At 42.3% G+C, this 18,561-nt stretch overlaps 1 protein-coding gene across 1 annotated transcript in view; it reads left to right on the top strand.

Moving 5' to 3' along the window:
- The window catches only part of LOC128732812 (elongation of very long chain fatty acids protein 7), a 46,466-nt gene extending 28,037 nt beyond the window's left edge, over nucleotides 1–18,429 (top strand). Inside the window, exons 2-8 of the mRNA XM_053826210.1 lie at nucleotides 2,104–2,175; nucleotides 7,074–7,264; nucleotides 8,304–8,384; nucleotides 8,446–8,608; nucleotides 14,111–14,247; nucleotides 14,673–14,999; nucleotides 16,513–18,429. Of these exons, the coding sequence (XP_053682185.1) occupies nucleotides 2,115–2,175; nucleotides 7,074–7,264; nucleotides 8,304–8,384; nucleotides 8,446–8,608; nucleotides 14,111–14,247; nucleotides 14,673–14,999; nucleotides 16,513–16,716 (1,164 nt within the window). The 5' untranslated portion in view covers nucleotides 2,104–2,114 and the 3' untranslated portion in view covers nucleotides 16,717–18,429. The remainder of the gene's footprint in view (nucleotides 1–2,103; nucleotides 2,176–7,073; nucleotides 7,265–8,303; nucleotides 8,385–8,445; nucleotides 8,609–14,110; nucleotides 14,248–14,672; nucleotides 15,000–16,512) is intronic.
- Nucleotides 18,430–18,561: the final 132 nt, after the last annotated feature.

The raw sequence follows: 18,561 nt of genomic DNA, 5'->3' as shown, positions 1-18,561 counted from the left end.
ACGTTGTCCCCCAACCACTCGTAAATCTGTCTTCTTCTCGGTACTTCCTGTAAACTAACGCAAAGCCTTTTTAACATTTTAATGTCCACCCTATTCCCCCTTTTAGAAATAAAACAATTTGTACAACTGCTATCGTTCCAAATGCAAGAGAAACGCACCCCTTTACTCATTTCAACCTTTCTCTCCCCTTGTAAGAGATCGTCTTCCTCTTTTATCAACCCCCCGGTGCTGATTCTTTTATGCCAAAAAACATGTGTTTGACAAACGACAAACGCTCCAAAAACTTCAGTCAAACGACGTTTCATGAAGAACAGTCCAGAAGTTTCGGAACTATGCCGGAACATACATTCATACTCACGGTCCTCGTCCCCGTACATGTCGGTTCTTCCCAGTCAGCTCCCTCTTCTGTCACGTCACGCTAATTATGCATCGGTTTGCTCAATGAAAATCGCTATAATGGAAATGAAACAAAGGTTTATTTACCATATATTCCTCCTCGGTGGAACCTCCCTTTTTTCTCAAAATCTGATCTCTCCCCGCTTGTTAGAGATTCCCCCCTTTTGTCAACTTCCCAGTACTGATTACCTAATGTCAAGGAACATATGTGCCAATTGCCAAATTTGATGAAGAATCGTCCAGGCGTTTCGGAGTTATGGCCTCCCCCTGTTATGACCTCTCCTCGACTCACCAAGCCTTCCGCGCTAATTTCCTTATGTCAAGGAACATGTATACCAAGTTTGGTGAAGAACCGTCCAGGCATTTCGGAGTTATGGCCTCCCCTCCCCCTCCTGCTATGAACCCCTCTTATCAACTCCCAGTGCTGATTCCCGTTTGGTATGATCGGTTTGGTACCGAGAAGTCAACCAAAAAAATTGATGTGCTCTAAACTAAATGGTATGAACCCTATTCGATTCTGCGGACTTTTTTTACACGAAATTATATTAGGTTTTTAAGTTTTATTTTCTCAAAATCTTGCTTGGTATAGTCCAATAAGTGTAAAAAACATGTTAAAAATATGAGAAAATTAGTAAAAATGGACACTTACCGATGACAAACAGGAAAGCGGTGGGCACCACGCGATTCTCCGAAAAATTTCACATAAGATTATTCATATTTCATCAGCCTGTAGGCCGTATCCCAATTGCGTCTATTTTTTGGCTTGTTTTTTCCCATAGTACATTATGGCAAAATGACATCAACGTCGGAAAATCCCTCTTTTATTGAACATCTTCTGCAGCGTTCAAATATGGATAAATACACTACAACGCGGATCTTATTTATGCTTCCGCCGCACAGAAACTCAGCGGTGATCATGATCATGACCCATTAGCGGGCCGAGCATGACGAAAAACACAGAGAAAGAGGGCGTTGAAAATTAGCGACAAATCTACCTCTCGCATGCGTCGGGCGGGCGGTGTTTTGTTAGAAACGATAGTCTGTAACAGCGACAGATGGATTCGGAAAAAACTCACGTGAAGGTCACGTTTCGGTAAACGGTAGATTGCTCTAGTGGTCGTAGAAGCCGGTGGGAGGCTGTATGAACGTAGGCAAGAAAAAATCACAAAAAACGGAAAGCGTGAACATGATCATGCGAATATAGATAGACGGTAACAACGTACCCCAAAAACCATGAATTACAAGTCAAAAGAGTGACGACTCGACCTACTGATCGTCATGCTGTCCGCACGATGCTTAGACTATGGTGGATTGATGCGGAAACGCATGACGGTGTAAACTTGGTATGTACTACTGACTGTAGCTTACGAGGACGAGTGTCTGCTGGTTGCGTTTGGTGGGGTATTACCGACTGATTGATCGCGAACTGCGCGGTGCATTTCTGCTTCATCACCTACTCTGTGCTGATATTGGCACTATTACGGCACCCTCTCTCTCCTCTCTCTCTTTCTTTCTTTATGTTTATGGTTACCAATCAGCTCCCGGTCGAAGTTGATTGCTACAATTGAGCTGTCGGCCAGACACATCGCTGCTTACTTTGTGGGTGGGTTTTTCAATCGTCATTGCTTTGTTTTCGTATTTCATTTGCTATTTACCGTCAGGCTAACAAGTTTACTAATTGTTGCACTTCTGTTGCATTTTTTGCAGGTCACACAACAATGGCGTTCATATTTACAGAGATATATGACTGGTACAGAGACCTAATGGACAATAAAAGTGGTAAGTAGGTCATATCCTTGACTGTTGTTTAGATTGAGAAATGCTTTCGCTAAATGTAATGAAAAGAAGAATATTACTGGACTAATTTTTATGAATTTTCGTGGAATACCGTTTCTCAAAAATTCTCAATATCTTGCTAAATAACAAAGTTACAAATTAATTCTTACTCGAAAAAAACAATCAAATTTGAAATTGAGAATTGAAACCAATAGCTTGAGCATGTGATATATTATTTCTAATTGAATTAATGGGTTTGTTAGTTTAAGTGCAGTAATCACAGACAACAGAAAAATACTGTAAGACGCTTTAAAGCATTCGAACAATTAAGCGATTTGCAGTATTCAATAAATACTGGATATTTTTCATCAAATATTCGAGAGAGAAGATATTTGTTTGATATTTGTTTCGGGATGTAATGGCGGATGATAATTGTTACTATTGTGATTTATGATTAAGCTTGAAACTTGAAACAATGAGTGAGATTATTCTTTATATAAATAGATCACTTCGTGTGGAAACTATATGTTCTTGTGTTGGTTTAGAAATTAGTCCTTACTCAAGACATAGAGCGACGAACACTTCATTGGTCCCTAAAGATGATCGAAATGTACATTTTCGACCATAAATATTTAGTGAAATAAAACTAAAGTTTGACTAAAACGCAAAATTTAGTATATTTTGGATTGATGCAGATCCTCTCAAGTAGTTTTTTAAACTTTACTTCCAATATAAAATCGAAAGTTTTTTGTAAACTGAAGTTTTTTGTAAAATGGATTAGTTAAGAGCCCCGGAATATACGAAATATCTGGTTTAATGGAGAATGCCAACAAGCAATGGAGAAAAAATGGCTTGGAAAAATTATTTGAGCATATCACTAGGGAAAACTTGATCAAAAACCGACTCGCAAGGAACCTATTAGAAGATATATTAGAACGACTATTCCGAGCTTATGACACGCAAGGAGGTGAAACAATCTCGTGAGGGCTAAACACTAAAACCTGACATTTTTAGGGAAGGAATCTGCTTACAAACGAGCGCGAGATGGTCTACAGGTGAACACTACAAAGGCAAAGCTGCAGAAGTTTGCCCATTGAAGTTAGTAATGTACCTATTCCCCAATAGGTCATACGAGAAATCAGGTTGCGGGAGACCAACAATGCCATCGGTACGGACCGCTTGCCAACAGAGCTTTATGAGCATTCATAAACAACAACAGACCGAAACGTTAGCAACGGCTACACTGAGTTATTCCCAAGATTTGAGAGAACGAGCTATCGGAGTACGCTGAATGATGGAAGGAATTGTACAAAAAGGATGTTTGGCTCGACACAAAAAGGATGTTTGACTCGACTGTATAACGTGGTAAACACTGCCTCACCCATCCTCATCCTGCTACGCCAGCTATCATCGATAACACAAGGTTTTGTAGGGAATTTTCAGGCAAGAAACCCGCTTACGGACCAAATTTTTATCATCCGACAGAAATGTCAGAAATGAGTACGACGTGCCCACGTGTCATATCATTTTTGACTTCAAAGCAGCATACGATACAGTCGATCGAGACGAACTATAGCCAATAATGCACGAAAAGAGCTACACTGGATGTATTTCGTGCACATCAAGTCCCTTCGAGATGCGGTGAGGGTTGAGATACGGGAATCGAATGGCCTGTCCTGCATGATTTTGAACATCGCTGTTGAGGAGCGATACAAACAGCGAGCAACGAAGCTAGGAGCACGAGCACTCCTAGGCTTAACAGATGACTACCCAGTAAGATATCCAGAAAGAGTAGTCTGGAAATAGGTACCATTTTTTTTATGACGGTAGTTTTTTTTACAATTAACGACAGGGACCACAGGAAGCTAATTAGCTCCATTTATTGTGGATAAAAAGGAGCGATACGCAACTTCTTAAGCGTTGCCTCATTGACCCTCCCTCCTAATTTTCCGCTCTTTCCCGCCAGAGCAGAGATGGACCGAGAAAGTGAGAGAGAGATGGGGAAAGAAAGTTCGAGAGAAGTGAGAGAAAACGAAAGCGAAAGAGAGGTACTGTGTGTGTGTGTGTGTGTGTGTGTGTGTGTGTGTGTGTGTGTGTGTGTGTGTGTGTGTGTGTGTGTGTGTGTGTGTGTGTGTGTGTGTGTGTGAGAGAGAGAGAGAGAGAGAGAAGAGAGAGAGATGACCTGACATGTGTGTATGGACGAGAGAGGGAATCTAATCACAAACGAGAGCGAGTTGGTCCATAGGTGGCATCAGTTTTTCGATGAGCACCTCAATGGCGATATAGCAGGAGACGCAACGGAAGTTAACCTTGAAGTGCCTACAAACGACAACAGTGTACCGGTTCCCGATCTCGAAGAGATCCGACGAGAAATTCGTGAGCTGAAGAATAAGGTCGGAAAGGACCGACTCCCGGCAGAACTCTACAAAAATGGCCCAGAACCGCAAGCAACGGCACTTCATTTGATAATTTCAAGGATTTGGGATGAGGAGTGGATGGAAGGTGTAGTCTGTCTCATCTACAAAAAGGGCGACCGACTAGATTGCTGTAATTACCACGGCATCACGTTGATCAACGTCGCCCACAAGGTGCTCTTCCAGATTTTGTTGCGTCATCTATCCCCAATACCAAGAGAATTATTGGGGCAGTATCAGGCGGGCTTTGTGGAGCCTGTGCTACAACGGATCATATTTTTACTCTCCGACAAATCCTCCAGAAATGTCGGGCGTACAACGTGCCCACGCAACATATTTTCGTGGATTTCAGAGCAGCATACGATACAGTTGAACGCGAACAGCTGCGGCAGATAATACACGAGAACGGTTTTCCGGACAAACTGGCGCGGCTGATCAAAGCTACCCTGGAGCGAGTGATGTGCTGCGTGCGTGTTTCGGGGCCACTCTCGAGTACTTTCGAATCGCGCGGAGGGTTGCTGCGAGGGAATGGACTGTCCTGTAAGTTATTCAATATCGCTATTGAAGGTGTCATCCGGCGAGCGGACATCGCAACTCCTTTGCAGACGATTGGGCAACTCATAGCCGTTGCAGACGACCTCGACATCATTTTTCCCCGTGTTGGGGACGTATCACAGCGACCATTATTCTGATCTATTGTGGTGTCAACATCATTGCTAGAAAGCTTATGACGGCGAAGACAATCTACGCCAGACTAAAAGTGGAGGCTTGGAGGATAGGGCTACAAATTAATGCGTCGAAAACCAAATATATGCCAGGAAGAGGCTGCAGAGAAAGCAACGTTTGCTTCTTACGGACAGTAACTATTGACGGTGATGAACTGGAAGTGGTTGATGAGTTCGTATATTTGGGATCTCTGGTCACCGCCGACAATAATACGAGTAAGGATATCCAACGACGCATTCAAGCTGGAAATCGAACCTACTTTTCCCTCCGCAAGACGCTTCGATCTAGGAGCATAAACCGCTGCACAAAGCTAACGATTTACCAAACGCTAATCAGACCGGTAGTCCTATTCGGACTTAAGACAGTGACTTTGCTCACGGAAGACACACGTGCACTTGCCGTATTTGAACGAAAGCTGTTGCGGACTAGTTTTGGCGGACTACAAACGGAAAGCGGAGAGTGGCGGAGGTGTATGAATCACGAGCTACAGGCACTGCTTGGAGAGATTCCCATCGTACACCTGGCGAAAGTTGGGAGACTACGGTGGGCCAGCCACGACGCACGGATGCCGGACGACTGTGCAGTAAAATCCGTTCTCTTCAAGAACCCCATCGGCACTAGGTATATAGGGAGCCCAACGTGCTAGATGGCTCGACCAGGCGTGTGTCGAGACGCGCAACGAATTAGCGACGAGTAGCCCAAAACCTTGTACAATGGAGCAGAATACTTGATACGGTAAGAGCCACCCCGGCTCTCGGCTGGTAAAGCCAAGTATTTTTTATTCCTTCCGTCGAATTAAGTAAGGCGCACTATTACGCTATGCATTCAATTTGATAAACTTCCAAGTCAAATATCTTTGAACTCTGACGCCAATTGAAACTTTAAATGACTGGATAGTAACACTTTCACATTTCCGCATTCCAAGAATGTCAGTACAGCGCCAAATGTGTGCACGAAGCTAGAGCGCAGTTACTTTCATTGCGCACGACACAGGCCTTTTACGATCGGCAATTGTAGGATTTCCTTTCGAAAACGTTACGCCCAAAGTAGCAGAAGCACCCAACAGAAAAAAAAGTCAACTGCCTCCGATCACCTGACCGATTTCGAACGGTTGCTCGCAATCATCGTCACTTTGAATTATTAATTAGAGAATTGAAGCAAAACACGACAGACAACACATAGCCACAGTCAACTTGGCGGCATAAACAAGAGGGGGAAAACAGTAGCAATAACATCGACGCAAAATTGCATACAAATTTGTAGTAGTCTGCTACATATTAGCATACAAAGCGCACGGCGGTGCATTGCTGCTGCGGTGGGTGAAATAAAACCAGTCATAAACTCTCATTTGCGCCCCCCTGAGGGAGGGACAATGGTTCAATATTGGCTAAAACTTGCCGTTGGTGAATTCCTCAATCGCAGTGTGTAGCTATGTATTATCAGATTCATAATCAAATTAAATACGCAGAATAGCCCAAATTGTATCAATGCTCAAATGCTAATGTGATGTCGAAATATACGAACGATAGCGCGCATTGCGTCGCGTTTAACCTCGGATAGGTAAACTTTTTCTTTCTCGCTATTATTCAGTTTAAGCGTGCGGTAGCAATTTGTCCGCGACTAATGTAAGCGGGAAAGGAAAACTCACGGTTGTCTTGGCGCTATTGATCGTGAACTTGAACGGACGGCGACTGAGGGTTTTCCGAGTTGTTCAGTTGCCTCACTAATCGGTTGTTTTTTCCCCACTTTTTCTCTCACTAGATCCCCGCGTAGCAGACTGGCCTATGATGTCCTCGCCGTTACCTACACTCGGACTGTGCTTATTCTACGCATATTTCAGTAAATCGCTAGCACCTAAACTGATGGAGAACCGAAAGCCGTTGGATCTTCGAAATTTTCTAGTTGTTTATAATCTATTTCAGACTGTCTTTAGCACGTGGATATTTTACGAGGTGAGTCTATGTGATCACGTTTTATCATAACTATAGGAAATTTTATCCACTACTTTGCACTCTTTGTTCTTAGTTCGCACTCTATTGCGATCGGTGCGGCCGGTTGCATGTTGCTGAAAATTGCTTACTGGCTGAGGGGCCGGCCGTCGAAAGAGTGCGCGCGGGTAAAAAAAAACCTATAGTCCTTTCCCTCTCCCCGGCTAAGCGGAAGGTTCATAGGCTGTAATTTTCTACCGAATGCGCTTTGGTACGTTTGAAAATTACGGCAAACCAATGAGGTAATCAAATTACATGCCTCATGTATAATGCTTACCGATTCCTGACACGTGATGCGCTGTTCTCTATCGCTATCGCCGAAGGCTCCATGTTGCCGCTCGATTTAACGCGATTCTTTTCGGTTTAATTCTTTTTATGAAACCGAATTGCTGAAACTCTCTGTTGGCATGAGGATGATGTCATTAAGGGATTTTATAAAGTACAAATGTAGCCATTCTTGGATTTTTTTAAAGATTGCAATGAAATGTGTAGAACGGTTACAAAAAAGCATACATTTATTTGTGCGCTTTTCAGAAAATAGGAATAATACAAAAATATTTAAAATACGTTAATCAGTTGAATTGCGACTTTGTTTTATGATCATTTAGTTTAGTAGAGGTACTGGTTTAACAAGTTTGTCGTCATATGTTCGAATCTAGCCTGGCAGAGACTGCTAGAGTCAATAGAATCATAGCACTAGCTTCGTCCTGTCTACCACTCTAATCCGTCCTGTTGGTAGGTTGGGAGTAACATATACTCATACCTAGATTAGACTATAATAATCTATCTGATTAAACATATACTTAGTTTGATTTATTACAGTAATTTGAGACAGTTATTTCGTGCGAAATTTTGAAATTTCGTATAAACTGAGAACAAACCTGGGCACTAGAGGGTTTATGACAGTAAAAAAATTACATTCCCAATCTGTATTTATTTAACAAATGTTTCTTATACCTCTTAACTAAGCTTCGATGATTTGTTTTTGGTTTTTTCTTTTCAGTATTTAATGAGTGGATGGTGGGGCCACTATAGCTTTAGGTGTCAACCGGTAGACTACTCCAATAATCCCCTTGCCTTGCGGGTAAGTTTGAGCGAATTTTACGCGGAGATTGCCTTAGAATAATATCTTTCCCCATCGACAGATGGCACGAACGTGCTGGTGGTACTACATCTCCAAATTCACCGAGTTCTTCGACACATTGTTCTTCATCCTGCGAAAAAAGTACCAACACGTGTCGACACTGCATGTGATCCACCACGGCTGCATGCCATTTTCGGTGTGGATGGGCATGAAGTTTGCTCCGGGTAAGTTCATCTATTTATGTTAAGCACGTTGAATAAGTGGCAGAACTGGACTAGTCAAATACTCAATCACTTGCATCTACTGCTTCAAATCATATAACAAAGTCTAGCCTGTGAGTCAAGTCATGTTCAGACAGAAAAGTGCAGGATACCAATTACCCCGCACTGTATTGCATAATTCCTTGCAAATATGATCTCGCTGGCGCAATTTTTCGCTCTGTACTCTTTTCTTCTCGGTGTTGCTCGGCCGGCCCGGTGTTGTGACCGTCCGTTCCCTAACCAGTTCCAGTGGCTAAACGCGCACCCCGTGTCCTCACCCGATTCCCACAGCCAACAGACGCATACATCGAATCGTGTTTGTCGATGTAAATAAATAGCTGCGTGTGGTGTTTGCATTTATTACCATATATCAATATCGATGAAGGATTGTACCACGGCTGACAGATTCGTCTTCTAGCTTTTGTGTCGATAAGTCGTCGATTTTCCGCATTTCGACGAGATGCGCAAAACGTTCATCTGTCTATTTTACTGCCAGACGCAATAGGATGTGTTGTAAGTTATCGACAGCTAACCGGGTCAAGTTCAGCTACTCACTGGAGTGTATCCATTTCCCCATTTCCGATAGAAACAGACTGGGCCTTTTCACACCCCGTTGTCGGCGAGATGTTGATGACACTGTAATATCAATAGTCATGTTTCGGTCTTTATCACTGACACCAAATCGCTGAAGTGCGTTGGAGCTTGCAAGGATTTATCACAGTCTGATGCCTTTCACTTGTACTGCTAGCACAATTATTATGGATGCTAATTACCTATATTTTACACCCTCGCTTCAGCTAAATGAGATATACCAAAATTATTAAAATAATTTTAAATGTTTACCTTTTCGTAATATTATTTATGCATGTTTAAAAATTGGTTGGAAATTGGTTTAAAAATTGGGCGTTTTAAAGCCGATCGCACCATGGAAGCTTCGCACAACGTTGATGCAAGCCTCGGAAATTTTCGTGCGTGCCTAGGAAATACCAGCCTATGTACTCTGTCTGCCTGGCGATACCGTACCGGACTGGTGTTTTATTTTCACCTTTATATTCGCCACTTCTGACACAACCGGTTTGTTTACATCATAACAGCAAACCAAAACAGCAGCGGCAGCAGTAACAACAATAACAATAGCAACGACTGCACGGTTCAAATTCCTCCGTCGAGGTCCGTCGGCGCATCTGCATATGAGCAATCATAATGAACCCGTTCGAACAATTCGTCCATTCATACCAATTCATTCGGAGGCTGGCACGACATACCACCGGGACTCGTTTGTTGTGTACGGTTGTAGGACAAGACCTAGAAATCACCGTTCCAAGGGGGCTAGAGTGGTGATGGTTGGTCGCGAATGAGCCACTTTTACACACGACCTTTCTCTACTTTTGCCTTTTTTGTTGTGCTCACCGCTTCGCACCATGATTGCCACAGTCGTCGGTTGGCGGCGACGAGGACAGTGCGCGGTAGCGTCGTCAGCATCATCATTACCGTTGTCTACCGCCTCCCATCAAAAGTGGCAACGGGCCGCCGTATGAAGAACTGGTAAAGGAGATTCTCGGTGAAAGGGAAAGCTTGACACTTACGTGTTATCTTTGTAGCGTGTAGTACATAGATGAAGTAATACGTGACCTTGGAGCGCAAACCGCTCGGGTTGTCTGGTGGGAAAGTGGAACTCTAGGCTTCACGTGTCGACACAGGGAGGAGAACGTGTGAGTAAGGAAAGTTCCGCAGTAGCATCAGATAAATCTGAGTGGGATAAATTTGGATGCTACGCATTTTATCGATTTCAATTTTCACTTCATCACACTGTAAAATTTCATGAGAAATAGAAGCACTGATGTCTAGTTCCGCATAGTTTGTCGTTACTACAAAAATATAAACCATTAGGTGATGGCGGTCTGGGCATGAGATTTCAATATTATTCCCTTGAGCTGCGATGGTAAATTTAAATTATGCAGATCTCTGCATACCAGCGCCAACCAGACCCGAAAACATGAAATGAAATGGAATGGAATGTTACGAGATGTGTATAGATCGAGCCATCCTCAGCATTTTGTAATATCTGCTCTACATCTAGAAGTGTCATTGGAGACGAAAAGTAACTAGCTTTGAATCGAATACAAATATCGTTTTGCTAGAAAGTTTTGAATTAGAAGGCTGGCAAAAAACGCTGAAAGAATCATACTAGTTAGTCGTTGTTATTATCTAGTTGTTAAACCTAGGGACACAATTCATCTAAATCTAGGAATATCCCCTAAAATCCGGGTCGTCTGATCAGCTTAACTTAACTCGGTTCTAAGCTCATCAGTTTCCTAAGCATTTGAATATTTTCAAATGAGCTGCGATTTAGCCTACATAGCTTTCCCGCATGTTTGACTCCTCTCTTTCAGATGCAGGTGGGGCCATTGTGTAGAACAGATTTATATTTGGAAACGGGACACTTTAAAATGAGTGTATTTGTTAACCATTCTCTCAATCGAAAGTCTCTCGCTTTACCTTTACCTTTCTCTCGCACCTTCACTCATGGTCATGGTCAGCCGATTCTATAAAATCTGGCTGGATCTGGCCAAAACGTAACTGAACCATCGTGGCACTTAACGAAGGATAAAATCCTGAAGCACTCCCTTCTGTATACTTCTGAATTCATGGACTTATTCGTCAGAAAAACGCTTGTTTTGCTGCTAAAACAATTTGCTGCTAAACAATTTGCCCTTGTCAAATTATGATTGTATTTGCTGAAACAAACTTGAATCTGTTGGAAACCCTGAACCCCAGGTAGGAGCGTTGTAGAATTTCATTTCCGAGGCATGGTTGATATCGGCTTTCGCATAAGTTGGTCGTCAGCTAGTCGTCAGCAATTAGTCATAAACTTTACAAGCCCGTATTTTGACCACTATTGCTGTTTGAGGCTGCGGTTTGGCTATTTACTTCATTGGTAGTAGACGTGGCCTTCCCGAGGATGGATTCGCCGCATTATACGGTACCCAAGTAATAATTTGGGTTTTATTACACTCTTATGATGGAATTTAAGACCAAAATTGATCGTGAAACCCGTCTTAAGAGTACAATAAAACTCACATTGTTGCTTGGGTAGTCAGTATTTAGTTTCTTCGCTATTACTACTTTCGATACTACCAGTCAAGAGTAGAATAAAAGTTTTAAGCAGCCCAGCCAGAGCTGTTTTATTAAAGTACAGGATAATTATTTGTGTATTTGTTTATTAATTAAAAATCAATAGATTTTTCTATCCTGCTGACTACTTAAAAACTAATAGCAAGAGTTCTAAATCGGGTTTTCAGCACGTTGCGGCTGACGTCAAAGTCCAAGTAGGACACAAAACGGTTGAAGTTCCGTTGTAAGCCGGTTATAGTACCGAAAGTACTGTAATTAGTTCGCCGGTGCGGTATATGTATGAAGGAATTGTTCCGCGTTAAGCGAGGTCGAGTTAAGATGTCGAGTCTTCCTAGAATCCAAGGACAGTCAATCCGGGATGTCAGAACATCTGATACGAAGACGGCTCTAGTTACGTCCCGATGTGTTTGCAGGGTGTCCACGTTGATTAATCTGCAGCGCTGTTCGTAGCTTGGTAGCCGGAACGGATCATTCCATGGTAACCTACGGAGGGCAAAGCGGATGAACCTCCGTTGCACCGACTCTATTCGACTGACACCGTTTTCGTAATACGGGCTCCATACGGGTGCACAATACTCGAGCTTGGAGCGAACCAACGCACAGAAGAGTGGTTCCAAACAATAAATATCATTGAAGTTTTTGGCGATACGCATAATGAATCCCAGTTTTCTACAGGCCTTGTCTACAACGAATGAAACATGCTGTTTGAAAGTCAATTGTTAATTTGCTGCACGGTGGCTGTACTATAGCAGTCGAACAACTCGGTGGTGATCGGGGGAGGAGTTACAGAACTGAAGTCGACGAACAGATAGCCGTTGTCGCGTTCACGCTAATTAATCCCGGGAAGGTTAAAATCTCCCAGAATTAACAAATCATCAGAGGCGGAGGCTGCCGAAGAAATTGTGAAGACCGATGCCATATGGGCCTTGAGGAGCACGACGTCCCTTACTCGATCCGGTGGGAAATAGGCAGCGCACAGGTATAGAGAGCGATAGGATACATTTATAGTCACCCAAACTTGCTCAACGGGTAACCAGTCGTTGTGATCTAAGACAGAGGCCTTGAGTTGGCGATGAACCGCTATTTTCGGCTGTTGTGCGCACTGCAGTCACAACGGAAGACTTCTTAGTTCGGTCCGAAAATTTGTCTGGAGGAGCTTCGTTCGTCAAGCCAGGTTTCGGTTAAAACGATCATATCGTATGGACTATCGACACACGTTAGCAGATAGTCGTGAACGCTTGCGTTCATTCCGCCCACATTCTGCTAGTACACGTGGATGTTTTGCTGGACGTCGCGCGTACTGTTCGGTAACCGGTTGGGTGATGTGAGCCGGGACGACTGACGAGCGCTGGCAGGAAAGGCGCGACTGCGGCGGGGAGGAAGTCCTTCCATGGTGCCACTATCGGTGCATCCCGGTGTCCTATCGACTCTAAGTATCGGCAATGCATCGCCCAAGTAAGCCCAATAATTACGACTTGAATCATACAATCAAGTAAATTTGGTAATAAAGTAGACGTAGTAGATGTAGTTTCCCACGGTTCTATAACGAATTGATGTAACTGATCAGTCAACGCAAGCAATTCCTTGAAAAAAAGTCATCAAAATTGTGAATTTTTGAACTAACAAAAATGTGCATCGTGAAAATAACAAACCATTTATTTTGGAGACTCCACCTTTTTAGGCACCCACACGAAAATTATTAGCGCGATTATTTTCTGCGTGTCCCACACAGGCTTGCAATTTAGCAATTTGAACCATCAATTTTCCGTCATTGCCTCCCCACTATACCCCTTCTTGCTTGACAAGCATATTTTCAATGTTTTCGTAAGTACAGGATAATTATTATTAAAATATTAATTTGCGCAGAACTCTTAATATTGCTGCAAGGCACAATAATCGTGAGACGTTTTATTTTTCGGTAAACTACGCACAGAAAATAAATCTCTTAGCCTTGGCCTTTGCAAGTAGCTGCAACCGATGCAATCTTCATGCGTAAGAAAATTGTTCGTTTTTCGTGAGGTGAAGCCTAGCGAAGCTTTCGAAATGAATCGGTGGTGAAGATTTATCTAAAGCAATCACAACCATGTTCAACAAAACGCAAGCTGACTGCAGAAGGCATCTTTCTTACGATTCAATCGTCATTGCGATAGACATGCACCACTTCTGCGCTCTGTAATTGATCTTTTGTGCGAGCAGGCTAATTGCTGTTACGTTTTGTTGTTGGGAAAAATTTGCAAAATTATTTTAACATGCATTGATAGTTTAGATGTATCAAAGAAGTTAACTATTGACTAATGCTCATTATTGTATTTGTATTATATCTACTTCTAGGTGGCCACAGCACGTTCTTCGCTATGCTAAACTCTTTTGTACATATTGTAATGTATTTCTACTACATGGTAGCAGCCCTAGGACCAAAGTACCAGAAGTATATCTGGTGGAAGAAGTACCTCACCGCTTTTCAGATGGTAAGTTTTCACGTCGGCTACTCCAACCTACCGGAAGTGGAGGTAAATTGATTATACAGCGTCAATGGGTCGGGGTTTCTCGGAAACTGAACGCATTTCCTGACGTACAAAATTTATGAGCTTCAAGTGTCTAACAACATCGGTAAGCTACCGAGTGACAGCTTGGATGTTTAATCGCACATTATCAACCTATTGATATTCGTAAAGCGCGACTCACGTTACAGCCGACAAATTTATAGAGGAACTAGATCAAACGAGTAGTTTTTGAAGGTCAGCACTAATTATCGGAGTGCTCGGTTTGTTTGTAAGGTCGTCCACTTATGCAAGTCATACCGCGCTGGCCGGAGTCATTGTAATAGGAGAAGGACAATCTTAATCACATTTGCATGGATACGTTTATAATCCTTCCTATTAATTTGTTTCAGGTACAATTCGTGGCCATCTTCACGCACCAGTTTCAGCTGCTGTTCACCGAGTGCGACTATCCGAAGGGTTTCATGGTGTGGATCGGGCTGCACGGTGTCATGTTCCTGTTCCTGTTTTCGGACTTCTATAAGCAGGCGTACAGCAAACGGCGGATAGCCAACGCCAAGCGGGCGGCCGAACAGCAACTGCTACAGCAGAAGCAGTATGATGCCCTCACGCACAATGGCATCAATAGTTTGCAGCATCACAACGGTCATCTAGCCTACCAGAATGGGAAGCTATCGAACGGGGACCTGGTCAACAATAATCAAGCAGGCGCCTGTATGGTGAGTTAAGAAAAAATCGATTATTTTCGTTAATGTTTCACGAGTTGAGAATCGATGAGGAAATCATCCCTTTGTTTCTTCCAAAGTACTTTTGTTATCTTCAATTCAGTACGCGTAAGAAAAACTATAATTGAGTTTGTTTGACGTAGGAAGAACTCCAAAGTTGTTAAATCATGCTCATCTGTATTTTTTGTTTGTTCTACCAGTACTTATCTGCAATTGAGTATTGGTGTATGGTTGAGTACAGCATCTTCATTACGGGTTACAAAAAAAGTATCTTCTTGGACTTTGGTATGGTTTTTTGCCCCATAAGAACGGATTGGCGTAATGATGACCCAGCGTTTCTCACGTGGCCCTTTCTTCTAGCTAGAATTCTCGCGCAAAATCACGGACACGCGGGTCAATTCACTTGAATGGCGTGTCGAACGTAAATCCTCCGTCTCCGATTACGGTCGATCAATGAGCCATAATTCAAAGACGAGATTATACGGACTCACGCATAGTCACTGACGTCAAGCAGGTTTTGTTGCGAAAATATACGTTTGCTAATAAATTAAGTGCAGCGATTAGTTGTCAATTGTGAGCAGTCTATCGATCGCGACAACTCTCCGATATGTATAATGAGCTAAGTAGATTCATTAAACTAATGACCACCATGCATCTTGGCTTGAGTGGTTTGTAAGATACTTGCGCTTAACTAGTGAGCTTCTGCTATGGTGGATAACAACAAGTCGATTTGTATTAAATATAATTGGACATTTAATTTAATATATATTGAATTAGTATCAAAGCACTGATAGCAATTGCTCACGTGGAATTCCTAACGCAGACTGCTAGACTTACACCGAAACGAAATATAATTAATTGAAAAACGAGGAAGCAATATATTTATATCTTTTATGACTCCCCAAAAAAAGAATCAAAGATTTAGAAAAGTTCGCACAAGAACCTTCATAACTTCAAAAAAAACTAATACGAACTGTTATCAACACTCTGCTGAATGTCACGCAACACAAACATCAACGCAATTGAGTAATAAAAAGTGAATATTTCACACCCGTGAGTGGCCGGAAAAAAGTGACCGACAACCGGGCGTTGGGTGGAAAGGGGCGAGGACGTCCAGTATCTAGAACAAACAATTAACGATTGTGTCTATTATTGTAGCACAGTAGCTACTACTAGCGCAGCGTTTCAAGTTAAACCGCTTCATTAATTCATAACTCGGCGTCGTACTCTGACAGCATTCAAGTTCGAAGATTTTCGCCGCCAACCCAAGACAAACCGGTAGACGCTTCTCGAACTGCGGATAATTTTACCCTAGAAACACGCGTTCTATGCAGTTTCTCGTCTCGTCGATCCATAGCAGGTGGTCGAATAATTAGTAACCTGCTGGTAATTGTCTCCCTTCCCTCCACCCAGGTACAATCGTTTCTCACTCAACTCTTGACATAAAGTATTTTTCCGATAAAAAACAAAACTAATTTTCCACTTTTCTTTCCGCTCGCATATCTAGCCCATCCTGGACGAACACGATGAGCATGTACGCAAACTGACAGCCAACGGAAACTACCTAAACGGAGTCGGCCCGAAGGCGGCTAACTCGTACAGCAATGGCAGCACGAACGGATTCGTCGATGTCAACCGGGAAGAGAACGGTTCAGCAGCTATGCTGAATGGTGGCGATGGGTTACTTCGGGAGCGGAAGATAATCCAATAACCCGGCGCCAGCGGTCGTTACCACCTCCAAACAGGGAGCAGGAGGAAAAGCAGCAAAATTCGCCGCAGTCAGCGATGAAATGATATCTCACTGTGTTCGCAAGTCCTTTACTTCCTTCCTGGGTTTTGGCAGCATCGTTCGATCGTGGTTCGAATCTGGCCGATTCAGGGGGTGGTAAGGGGCGAAGACGATCGAACAAAGGGGCGGTTTAGTGGGAAAGTTATAAAGTGTTTAATTAGCGGAAGTAACGCGACACAATTAGGAGATGTAAAATTTGCGTGAATGCTGTTGTGTGGGCGGTTATTTTGTTAGCTTGAATGTGCGTACGTTTAAGAGTGAGTGTGAAAGGGTTCTAGGTAGTAGATAGCGATTAGGGAAAGATTTTTTTCTCGTTGTAAGCAAATCGGTGAACAAGCGAACGAAAACGCGGACAGGCATGATGAAATCTGGACGACTGTTATTTTGCAACATGAAATACATCGCGCGAGCAAAGAATCGTTTCAGAAACTACGCTCGAAACCAGGATGTGTAGGAGAAGAATAAATGTGTACAGAAAATTAACTACTTGAAGAGGGGAATAGTTTAGGTAGTTTCTAGGAAAAAGGTGTTTTTTAACTTTTAGAGAGATTTATGCGTACCATTACTAAAAAGAAAGATTTCGAGCGGATAATTGCACCATTTTCTCACGAGTCTATGAATTGTCACAGCTATTCAAAGTTTACGTGAATAAATTTCAGTTTTTGAATTATTCAAGCAACCTCCCGAATACTAGAGGAGCATAATTGTGCGAAATTCCCTAGAAACTGGCACAGCAGAAAGGCGTCGCTCTCCTAGAGATAGACAGTTTTAATCCAGGAAAGTATTTCACAATCAGCAGTCATCGAGTATGATCATGGCATCTCAGACCTGCTGGCAGGGACAATATAGTCTGCATTTTGAAAACAACTTTTACCTAAGAATATGTGGATTTGAATGTGGAATATTCGAACAATAAACAGTCACAATCTGGAGAGAAATATGAAACAATTCATAGGTTACGAAATTAGATACAATAAAAAGAAAGAACAAAAAATAGTGATTTAGCTCACACAGGATGGCATTATGGATAACATTAAATGGTGAGTTGGTCTAATGTTATGACTAGATGAGAGTGTCTAACACGTGGCCAATTTTTTACTGTAACACAGATTTTTTTACACAAAGAGAAGAACATCGAAAAAAGATCAACATTCAACGCACACAGCACACAAGGTATCGTGAAATATTAAATATTTGTCACTAATGATAAAGTTTCGCTACGAGACAACATGAACGCATAGATTTCTTTTTGTGCTTTACAATCAACCAATGGTAATTAAGTTAAAACTTGAAGCAGCAATAAAAAATGCTGAGATAACTGTCCCGCCCAGACTACAAAGTGTCGTGGACGAATCAAATTTTTTATTCTGTATTCTTAACCAACAACTTGGATCAAAATTAATTGTTTGAACATAGTGCTTTTTTAATATTTCAAACAACCCGATTGTGTGCCATCGACGGAGATGCCATCAGATATTTTTAGAGACGATACAGTTTCTTGCTATGTTATTCACGTTCTGCATTCACACGAAAATTTGAATGAAGCAAAGAAAGGGGTATTCGAATACTCGAATTGATTCGAACAAAAAGTGGTGATACTTTCGAACGAATACAATACGAACGAAAACAAGGATATGAGTATGTGGTATTTATGTTAGAAGAAACGAAAAAAATTGATTGAAAAATTAATCTTTGATTGTCGTCGGAAATATGATGACAATTCTGAAAAACTGGGCTTCGATCATTTGGTTACTATTGTTGGGGTAG

This window comes from Sabethes cyaneus, chromosome 1 (assembly GCF_943734655.1).
Source record: "Sabethes cyaneus chromosome 1, idSabCyanKW18_F2, whole genome shotgun sequence".
In the NCBI taxonomy this organism is placed as follows: Eukaryota; Metazoa; Arthropoda; class Insecta; order Diptera; family Culicidae; genus Sabethes; species Sabethes cyaneus.
This window is presented reverse-complemented; position numbering and strand designations above follow the sequence as displayed.